This window comes from Haemaphysalis longicornis, unplaced genomic scaffold (genome assembly GCF_048455015.1).
Source record: "Haemaphysalis longicornis isolate Haplotype H1 unplaced genomic scaffold, Haemaphysalis longicornis Haplotype H1 scaffold_1, whole genome shotgun sequence".
Lineage (NCBI taxonomy): Eukaryota > Metazoa > Arthropoda > Arachnida > Ixodida > Ixodidae > Haemaphysalis > Haemaphysalis longicornis.
The window spans coordinates 240,884,221-240,895,611 of NW_027526203.1; the positions used below are offsets into that span (position 1 = coordinate 240,884,221).

At 49.6% G+C, this 11,391-nt stretch overlaps 1 protein-coding gene and 1 long non-coding RNA gene across 2 annotated transcripts; both read left to right on the top strand.

The window, feature by feature from the left end:
- The first annotated feature begins 164 nt into the window (after window positions 1-164).
- On the top strand, window positions 165-2,851 carry LOC144143225 (uncharacterized). The gene is made up of 2 exons (XR_013317080.1): window positions 165-281; window positions 1,497-2,851. It is a non-coding gene; the product is annotated as an uncharacterized LOC144143225 (long non-coding RNA).
- Window positions 2,852-9,276: 6,425 nt separating this feature from the next.
- LOC144158293 (uncharacterized) lies at window positions 9,277-10,632 on the top strand. The gene has a single exon (XM_077689099.1). It carries the CDS (start codon window positions 9,277-9,279, stop codon window positions 10,630-10,632), a length of 1,356 nt encoding a protein of 451 aa, XP_077545225.1.
- The last annotated feature ends 759 nt before the right edge of the window (window positions 10,633-11,391 follow it).

Genomic DNA, 11,391 nt, shown 5'->3' on the forward strand with positions numbered 1-11,391 from the left:
TAAACAACTTGTACTATACGTTAAGTTTTAATTAAGGTTTAGAAGTACTCTTTTATAAGAGGGAAAGTGATTTGTGAACGGCATACGCGGCTGAGTTTAGCGGAGCCGGTGATTCGGCGGCGCAGCGTATTTTTTTTTTCGTTTTTTTTTTTTGCTTGCGAGTCGGCGGTCATGGTCAGCGGTGGCATCGGTGGCATGTGTCTGCTGAAGGGCCGCTGCACAGCGTTAAATTTCGTTTTGGAAGACTACGAGTAGCGGAGCGACGCGTCATATAACCCCAAGTAAGTATACACGGTTGTTGTTCATTTCCACTCATAAGTGTAATTGTTGTCGCCTTACCCGACGTGCGGTCGGCATGCTGACAAAATCGTGAAAGGACGCTGAGTAACATCTGATCGTTTGCTTTGGTGCCTTAAACAAGCCATAACGGCCAACTCGACCACGGAACTCGACCATATCACCTCTGTTCGTCGCTAACACGCAGACGATGTTTTATTGACCGGATGGTTAATCGGGTTCTTTCTTTGTTGTACTATTCGTGTATTCTTGATGTCTTGACGCACTGTAGAGCTGTTTCTGTGAGCAAATGTTAATTTTATATGTTGAGAGCGACAAACGTAGGAAACAGGGTATCTTATCAGGCCACACAGCGAAAAAATTCTCGTACTTCATTCGTGTTAATCTTCCAGAAGACGGCCTCGTCTTGCTAAGAGCGGCAGGCATGCAGGGCGTTCTGGAGCAGTGGGCTGCATTTTACGGGAGTTCCTAATTTTGTGAAAATTCCCGTGTAGAATGTTTCTATTAGATGACCAATAACGCGCACTGATATATCTAAGCACCGTGTGTGTACATTACACGCCCACAAGTACCAATCATCACCTGTCTAACCGAGGTCTCACGCCCAGATATAACCAGGTACGCGTGTGAAATTGAAGGCTCTCTATTTTTTCCAGTGCCTCTATACAAGCGTGCCGAAGAGCAGGAACAGTTTGAAATTACGTGCGAAGGTGTCAAACAGCGTAAATGTTGCTGATCAGACGGTGCTTGCCTAAATAGCAACTAAATAGTGCCTCTGGGGTACCATTTCCATAATACACAAGCTGCCTTCATGCATTCGTTGTTCCGTAGCTGTTCCACAATAAGTTCAAAACATTTACTCATTTTGTGTGGTTGTTCAGTCTTGAATAATCCAACTGCTAAAGTCATGTCTTGTTAAAGCACGACCTCTGAAAACATTGTTGGCGTCCTGTGAGTTTATTGTATGTGCCTTCTCTTTGGTTTAAGTAATGACTTCAGTGTCAACACGGCAGCGCGCAGCTGATCGTAACTGTGTGTTTTTATGAGAAAGCCAGAGTCATTGAATATGTTATGTTGCTGGAACCCTTTTTGTAAATAAGCATGCTGGTGTGCTGGATTTTAAGAGTACATACTTGTGCTCTAAATATCTGTACAAAAGCCTTGCAAAACCTTCAATGATGCCATCCATTTCGATACAGGTCCCAGCTGTGTCAGCAGTGCAAGGAGCTGACCAGCAGGCAACACATGAAGCTGCACCAGGCATGCAACCAGTTTCCAAGTCAGGGTCATTGGATGGATCATCAGCAGCGCAAGACAAGGCAGGCATGCCGCCAAGCTGCCAAAAACACAAAAATTCTAGCAAGGGCCACTGTTGAAAAAGCAAAAGGGCTTGGGGAGAGGTTGATTGCAGCCTACGATATGTAAATAGTAAAAACAATCCTGTACATTCAGCTGCACAATAAAGAGAAAAACAAGTGGTGAGGAAAGTGCCTTGTAGTGCATGGAAGATGTTCTTTGAATCTTGCTTGTTAGGCACTCAAGATTCAAACTATTTTTCTCGGGTGCAAGAAAATTGGTTGTTCAAAACCATCCATTGTATGCATAAATGTGACTATAGCAGTGGCTTCATTTGCGATAGCCTTGGCACAGCATGAAACCAACTTCATTTAACTACCATGAGCAGCCATTTGAAGACTTGTGTACGTGCTTATTGAACTGAAAGAATGAAGTGGAAGTATTCTGTGTGGTATTTTAGCCCACTGTGTTCCAAAGTGGTATTCACTTGAGGGACCCTGCTGAGGAGGACTGTGTGTGGTGCCAATGACTGTGAGAGAGCTGGCACGTCCTCACTGCCCATGTAAACCTCTATTGTGCACCTTTCACAAACTTTTTTGTGATGCCACCACCTCCTCCAGCAACATATTCATGAAGGTGTGACGTAGGGGATCAGCTTTCACCACGTGAATGTCAGTTAAAACTTACATTATACGTTGTGGCTGCAGTGTTTTGTTTATGCACCATTGATGTCTGCCCAAACAATGGATTGAAAAATGTTAAGCTGCCCTTTCCCATCTTGCACTGTCAGTATGGCTCAAAAGGTTCTGATCAGTGGGGTAGAAGGCTGCCTCACCTACTTCTGGCTGTTATCAAGTTGCAGATTGTATCCACCCACTGCTGTTCACTGTGGCTGCATGTTGTTGTGCCCAGTGTGCACTGTTTTGAGAAGCCTATTTTGTTCGTTGATAGATATTGCTACCCTGCTTCTACTGTGCTGGCAGATGCTGATCGAAACACTTCTGCTCTAGGGTTTGTTTTTTTTCTAGCTAAGCTTTTCTAGGGTTCCTTTCATGCAATCTTTTTACCGTAACCTAACGTCGCATTTGTTCACCACTTACAGTAACCATTTTGTTGATTCCTGCATAAAGCAGCCTGCGTACATCAGTATGCTGGTTGCGAAAATGGCAATGCTGGTAGGTAGCTACAAACTAAATCCTGGTACCAATATGTTCACAGTGGCTCTTGGATGGGACAATAAATACATTGATGCGACATGCTTATGCCTTCACTCATTTTCGCTGCATAATTTGCATGTTTGCTGTTTACCAGCCTTCAAAAGTTCAAAACAACTTCATCAAGGTAAGCTTGCACTCTTGCTTTCGATGTATTAAGCAATGCTGTGCTTTTTTTATTAGTGTTACAGAGTATGACTGTGGTGAGGGCTTTTTTATAAATGAGTGAAACGGAATTCTGCACTTTGCTGTTGGCACAATAAATTCACACAGTACTCGCTTAGTGCAGTCGCCAACTTTTTCTCTGTGCTCAATATGCCTGTCTCCAGGCGCTGAGCCAGGGTTCCACTAACGCAAACAGTTGCTACAGCAACACCTGCCACTGGATGGGGAACACTGTGACCAATGTAGAATCACAGCGACTTCATTGAATAGCAAGCATGCATGCCGGTGATCGCCTCATATGGCTTCACCAGTACAGCCGGTAAAAGGCTTGTCTATAACACAGCTTTCGTACTCAGCCCTATCCTGCCCCGCCGGTGGGGGATTTCAATAAAACTACTGCGGAATTCTGAAGTCTTAGCCCTTAACTTTTGCCTCCGACATGTTTGGAACGAGTATGTTTCGGCAGTTTTCGGATGTAGCTGGTTGAAGTTGAAATCGCTGTTATAGATAAGCGATTTACCGACTGTACATAGCTATGTAAGCCATAGTTTATGGCCCAAAAGTACTGGTAGGCCCCAGGCAATCATTTGGCCACGTTCTGTTGCAATAGAAAGCCATTCTACCGTTGCAGAGGTACGTTTCCTTCCCCTGTCTGATACTGCACTGCATATACAGAGTATTCATTTAATTACATTGTTTTTACCTTCAGCTTCAAACACCCCATATGCGTCCATGGTTGCGGGCGGTCACAGCGATTGCGCGTGAGCCTTGGTTACACCGGTGAATACACGCAGCTGATTAGCAACGGAAAGGGACTGTGTCGGCTGTGTTGTGCTTGCGGGAACAGCCTAGCAGACGACGGTTGCACTGGCGGAATCGTCCTATGCAAGCGGCCTACCCTCACTTGTTTCGCCGCTTTCTCCCACGATAAGGTGCCGACCCACCCGCTGGTGGACGCTCCCGCAACATTAAAAAAAAAATCACCGGCTGTGCACACATACTTACTGCTGATAAAAGATTTTTATTTGTCTTCGGCGCTACCGTGCTCGTAACGTTATAATCGCAAGCGTAGTCATGAACGTGGCTAGGATGGAACGCACTACCCGGCGCGGAGTGCTTCCCGTATCCATTCATTCCAGCCGTGCAGTATTTGCGCACTGCAGCCGCTGGAATCAAACGCCAACAGCAATTCTGCCCCGGAATGACCCACCGACGCTTTCGACGCCGAAACCGAAACTGACGGAGCGGAAAAGTACGAAGCCTAGTACATATAACAATCGTCAAGCCTCAAGTTAAGCCAAGTTCGAAAATCATGAGTCTACGTCACACAATCAGCTCCATGGGGGTTGAACGATTGCAGCGCCAGTGTCCCCTCTAGTTTCATTAGTATGAAACTCTATGGGTCGGAGTGACGCCTCCTAAGCGCGCCTGCCTGGCCTTCTGTTGCTTTCTCCCACTGCGTCTGAATTCCGCGTGGTGCGCTACCTACCTATCATGTCGCTACCGCCCCCGTAGGCTCGTAAGTCGCGCGGTAGCAGACGATCTGCAGGTAAACGGCGCAGTGAGCATAAGGTGTTTTCGATTTGGCTGCACTCGCTAAACTTATTCAGTTTGTGCAGCACTTGCATCTTCGAGTTCCTAATGCAGAGCGCGACGCCTGCACTTTTCTCTTCGATTTACCGGTGGTGCATAAAGTGCAGGATGAGTCGACGGCTTTCCCTGCACTTCCCGGAGAGGAGGTCCAGAAGCAGACGACAGAAGTGCAGGACCGGTTCTGCAGGGGTGGCACCTATCGTGAACTCATGCAGAAAGTGCGGGCCAAATTTAGACTCAAACCGAATAATGCGGGGTTGTTGTACAGTCGAACACGGATATATCGAACACGGATATATCGAATTTTCGGCTATATCGAACTCGTGAATTATCCCCTTGAAAATCCTTTGTAAAAGTATAGAAATTCGCACGTTTATATCGAACGGTATTTTTACCCGCCATCGGATATATCGAACGCCGCGCGAGCTGGAAGGTGCGCTTCGGCACTCGCTGCGCCCCGCGACCTTCGCCACCTTCGCGGCACAGCGCCTCCGCCGACACCCGAAACGCTTGAAAAATGTGAGGGCTCGGGGGCTCGGACTGTGATGTTGGGCGCCGGCGGCCTCCTCCTCTCGCCTTTTCTTTCTTTTTTGTTGTTGATGTTTTGTGCGTTTTGATCAGCCAACCACAGCTCGCGCCTTTCGTACATCGCTGCTGCCATGGAGGAAAGTTCTCAATGGCTGCTGCCCTAGCAGGCAGCCCGGGTAGCCATCGCCGCCATCGCGACTGTTCGCGTGCGCTTTGTTGGTGGAGTTCATTTCCCTTAGTTGTCGCGTACCACCGCATTCCTCTTTTGCGTGCGTGCTGTGCAAAGGCGGTGCGGACTGCTTGAATTTTCGACTTCTCGTGTAGCAATGGCCAGCGTCATGAAGCGGAGGAACCTTGACTTTGCGACGAAGTTAAAAGCCATACAGCGTGTTGAGGCGGGCGAGAAAGGTTCGACGGTGGCGGACGACATCGGGATACCACGTAGCACTCTGAGCACTTTGTTGAAGAACAAGGCGGATATCAAGGCAAAGGCGGTGGAGCAGCGAACGTCGGGAGCCTGTCGTGTGCGTGCTACTGCCCACGGGAAAGTAGAAAAGTCACTCTATGCCTGGTTTTTAGAAGTGCGCGCGAAGAACATTCCTGTGGATGGCCCAATGCTGATGGCTAAGGCCAAATGGTTTGCTGCTGCACTGGGTGAGGACAATTTCGGCGACAAAACCGGGTGGCTTCACCGATTTAAGCAACGCTACAACATCGTCGGCAAAACCATTTCTGGCGAAAGCGAAGCCGTACGCAGCCAGAACATCCAGCAGTGGTTGACGAAGCAGTGGCCGGAAATATCGGCGAAGTTTTCACCCGCTGAAATTTTCAACGCCGACGAGACCGGTTTATTTTGGCAAATGCTGCCGAGCAAGACTCTCGACGTCCGGGGCAGCACGTGTCACGGCGGCAAAATGAGTAAAGTCCGCGTGAGCGTTCTGCTGGCAGCCAACATGGATGCATCTCGGAAGTTCCAGCCCTTTGTGATCGGGAAAGCAAGGGAACCGCGCTGTTTCAAGAACTGTAAGCAGCTCCCCGTTCGCTACGCCTCGAACAAGAAGGCGTGGATGACGCGTCAGCTGTTCACAGAATGGCTCCAAGCGTGGGACGTCGAGCTGGGCAAGTCGGGGCGTCGCGCTTGCCTTCTTGTGGACAACTGTTCGGCCCACCACACCACTTGCGAGCTCAAAAACATCGAGCTGAAGTTTCTGCCGGCCAACACGACAGCGAAGCTGCAACCGCTCGACCAGGGCATCATCAAGTCTTTCAAGGTGGGCTACAGGAGGCGACTCCTTGATAGGCTGCTGGTCAACCTCCGCATGGGCACCGAGCTGAAGGTTGACCTGCTTGGTGCCATTCAAATGCTGACGGGCGCCTGGAGAGACGTGAAGACGGTCACAGTGGCCAACTGCTTCCGGAAGGCAGGCTTCGTGACGGCGAAACTTGCGGAAACCGGTGAAGACGGCGACGAAGAGCGCATAGAGGACGCGTTTCGCGAGTTGTCGACACTCTTCCCGGCTGCCGTTCCACCCGAAGTGTTTGCGGACGATTTCGTGAAAGTGGAATGCAATGTTCAGGCTGTTGCGATCCTCGCTGACGAGGACATTGTAGCTGCGGTCGCAGGGACCCAGGATGCCCAGGCCGACAGCTCAAGTGGCGACGAAGATCGTCCGAACGAGGCGGCGGCTACACGCGCGTACTCCGCCGCCGAAGTGGCGGCAGCGTTCGGCTTGATTCGCCGTTGTTGTGGCGACATGGAGGGAACCGGGCTGTCGCACCTGGACAGCCTCGACAAGATCGAGGCCAGCGTCTTCAATTTCATTTCGAAGACGAAGAAGCAGGCCAAGATAAGCGATTTTTTTCACGGAAATAAAACATTCCGTTGCATCGTGTGTGCGGAGTTAGTTGTCATTCTTGAATGCGCCGATTGTAGGTGTTCGTCCGCCACAGGTAAAGTCTCGGGGCCGTTATTTTTTATATCGAATTTTTCATATATCGAACTAATTCGCGATCCCCTTCGAGTTCGATATATCCGTGTTCGACTGTATCCCATTCTGCGCATCAATTGCGTGCGGAGGAAAGAGCCACGTGCCTCTTATCATGAGTTCCCAGGAGACGAAGTTAACTCAATGGACGACAATCGTGTCAAGAAGGGAATTAACCAAGCTCAACATCCAATTACTCAGGGGTCTGGAGTCTTAACTTTCGGAGTGACACGAAAAGGCGTAGTTTAAAACAGATGCCCTGCCTAGTGTTTTTCCGCACTACAATTCATGCGCGAGGCGCCGGCAGAGAAAGAGAAGCAAGGGTGATGTTAGCATCAAAAAAAGAAAGCGGGAGGCCTCACCGGCAAGACTATTAGTGCTGCGCATGCACGATTCTGACAAGCAGCTTCCATGTCGATTTTACCAGCAGCGACTTCACGCCGCCACGGTCGAAGCATGATCAAGGCTAAATACAGCTAGGTCAAGTCTCGAGATTCCTGGCCAACGCATGCTTCAGCCTCCAGCGACTGCCAAGAATTCATAACGGATGACTAGGACGAGGCAGAAACGAGGGCAGCACCGCCTTGTACCATGCGGGCCCGACAATTAATTGGTAGGCAGAACTGCTTTCTTCTGCAGCTTACCCGGAGGGAAAAAAGTGGGCAGACAAGCCAAGAGCATGGAAGGCACGCAAAAAAATGAAAGGTAGCAATCACTTCTTTTGAGGCCAACAAAAAAGAGCTTGCGTTTTAGCTGGACGGGTGGCGCCACCACTCGGCGCTCCTCTGGTCAGTGGAATGAGCCGGTGCATTGGACTATGCAGACTTCCGTTGTTTTTGCCGTGTTTGCTTCGGCGCTTTGAATGTTTTGGTGCGGTTGTGAGCAGATGAAACGAAGTCTAGACAGATTTGTGTTGGCTTCTTAGATGCAATAACGGCTACGTAAAGTTGTCAGACGCTTCTAAAGTTGGGTATGGGTTACAGTGACATATGAGAGCTTTTTGCAGCTATCTACGCTTGGCGATTGCCTGACAATCTATACCTGAGTACGAATAAAACTACTATTATTAGTATTCATTTCTCCTTAAAGGCTATAACGGCTACGTAAACTTATTGAACACTTCTAAAGTTGGTAATGGGCTACACTTACATGAGCACTTTTTGCAGGGCCCAGCGCCTTGCTCCGCGCGATCTGAGTAGGAATAAAAATATTAATATCAGTATTCATTTCTACCATTTCAAATTATCTTCACTGGTTTCAATGGCTACGGTTTCTACGTACGCCAGCCTTAAAGGGACACTGAAGTGATATGTAAACATTGCGGGATTACTAGCGCAAATTGTAGTCCGGAGTCCCCAGGCCATGTTTCGACCACTCTAGGCGCGTTTACGCGATTTTATTTAGTAGAAAAACTAATTCGAAAATGCTGCCCTCCTCTCTTTACGCTCGCCCATTTTCTGTGGCGTTTTCGTGTGACGTCAGGAGGGGATGAGCTGGCAGGCTGCGTTACTGCACGGCTCCCCGGCCTTCAGACAGAGTCAGTCGGCCCAGCGTTTCGTCCGCCGGCCGCCGGCGGGTCGTCGCAATCAAGGAGGTTAAAAAAAAATTGCTTGGTCGCAATTCGCTCGCTTAGTTGAAACGAAGCCAGGACACGTTTGTGAATGGAAGAATGTGCCTTTCTTGACTTGGTTTGTTTGTACACTGTATCTAGCTCCAAGTCAAGGTCGCTTCACACAAGCGCTGCACAAGCGCACATGCGATGCTTCGCTGACTGGTACGCCAGTAGGAAAATATAAGGCCTCTTGAAGGCGGGAGAAGAGTCAGCGAAGTCAATAGGTACTAAGGAAATAAAATCAACTGATATTTTTACCGTACAGCGTAAAACTAGGGCGCGGGAAGCACTTTTTTGCGCTGGGCGAACAAGCACAGCGGTCAGCAGCACGACTACGCATCTTCGAACGCTTTTCCGTCTACGAAATGCAATTGCTAGACCTGAGCTACTGTGGAAACTTGGGCGACGCTTACTGCACGAGCGCAGTACAACAAATAGTCACCTAAACTGCTTGAAATGCCAAAACTAAATAAAAGTGTAAACCGGTTGTACAACGTATACCCTATATTAGCACGGTCTTCGCATCCCGCTTCGTGGTTGAGTGGTGAAGAAGAAGACGACGACGGCTGCTACGGCCACGTTTGCAATGCATTCTGCTGGAAACAGCGCATCGGCCTTGGGCCGAGGTACTCAAGTTGCGTCATCTGACGATTCCGGAACCTACAAGGTCGTACTTCCCCGTCTGCCTTCTGGTAACACCGTTCTAAACTCCGTGTTCTTGCATGCTGACCTGTCTGGCCGACCGTACCGTGCCCCGGACTTTCGCGATGCTTTGCTTGCCGTTCTAGACACCAAGGACATTCTTGCTTGTGGTCAATATCAGATGAGTCACTTGTGGCTTGTCACATGCGTCAACGGTGCAGCGAAACAAAAGCTAGTAGAGCGAGGTGAACTTTCGGTCAAAGGCCTCAAGTGCCTGGTCATTGATCCTGAGAGCAGGAATATCAAAATGAAGCTTCTTTGGCTTTCCCCGCACATAGAGCAACGCCGAATTGTAGAAGCGCTGGAACCGTATGGCACGGTTCAGTCTATCACAAGAGAAATGTGGCGGTGTGATGGCATGGAGGCTTGGCAGATGAACAACAGAGACGTGTCATTGACGCTGAAGGATGGAATCTCAGTCAACTCGCTGCCGCACCTACTGGACGTCTACGGTCAACAGTCTCTCATCTTGATTCCTGGGCGTCCGCCACTCTGCTTGCGCTGCAATAGGGTAGGCCACATAAGGAGGCAGTGCAAGACTCCGCGTTGCAAGAAATGCCACCGTTACGGCCACTTGTCATCAGCGTGTGTGCAAACCTACGCAGACAAGCTTCGTTCGGGTCGTGAAGCGGAAGATGACACTGTTTCGTCTCACATCATGGATGCAAGTGAGGTCGTGGATTCTTCAGGGGAAGCTGCTGCGGAGCAGCGGCGAGAAGATAGGGCTCCTGTGGTGCCCACGGAGGATGCGTCCAGTTTGGTACCGCCTGAAGATCAAGGAGGGGGCGCTAACGTTGCGGTCTTGCCTGCAACATGGGCCGAGTCGCCACCTTACCTGGATCGACCACCGTCGACGGAGAATGAAGAAATGGAACTTGACATTGGTACCAAAAAGCGACCTGCGCCCCTTGATGAAGCTGAGGCTTCGGGTGGAAAACCAGAGGTCATGGAGATGAAGCAGGCGAAGAAGTTCCTTGCCAGGGATGCTTCGGATCCTGCTCCTGCTGCTTCGGCGGTGCTATCGACGGCTTTGGCGCCGGGTGCCACATCCTCCTGCGATACAGGCCTCATAAGCTCAGAGGCTCCTCTAGTTGCCGACGCTGCATCATCATCAGGGGCAGCTTTGGCTGCCTCCCCGGCTGCGGAAAGTGCAACAACTGGTCGCCGTCCTGCTGCCCGGCCTCCAGATCCTGACGGAACTGTGGGTAGGCGAGGTAGAGACGCTACAGTACTGCTGTAGGTTGTCGTGGTGGGAGCTCTTTCTTTTCAGTTTGGAACGTTAAATGTCCGTGGCTTACGTAACAAGAGGCGTCAAGGCCAGCTTCTTCACCTAATGCGGGGTTGGAAGCTTGATATATTGGCCATTCAAGAAACAAAAATTCAGTCGGATGAAGGGACTGCGGAAGCTCTAGCTCCTTTTCAATCAGAGTACGAAGTGTGCGTTAGCCACGCCAAAGGGTTATCTGCTGGGTGCATGCTCTTTCTGAACAATAAGCGCCTCCAAAGCTGTGTGGAATTTGTATCCACTGATTCGGAGGGACGCCTTATCGTATGTGACCTAATGATCGCGGGACAGTCATGGAGATTTATTGTCGTTTATGCACCGTCGCAACCTCGCCAACGGGAAGAATATTTCCTGTCATTACAGAGTCACCTGCGTACTGACCGCCACTTAATGGTCTTAGGGGATTTTAACTGTGTGTGTAATCCGAGTGACAGGTCATGTGAGCACCAACGATCGGACTTAAAGGGGCCCTGAAAGGCGTTTTGAGCACACTAAATTGACTAGCGCAATCGTTAGATTGGGTCGTCAACATCATCTGTGCCAAGTATTACTCTTTTACGCGCAGCGGAAAGCTCACACTTTTGTTGCAAAGTTTGTCGCTTTTTTCTCACCCTTTCCTTCGTGTTTTTGGACGCCGCCATCTTCACATGTCTACATCATCGATTCCCAGATGTTCGTCATGAGCTAGACATCCTGCTATTGGGCGGCTTTTTC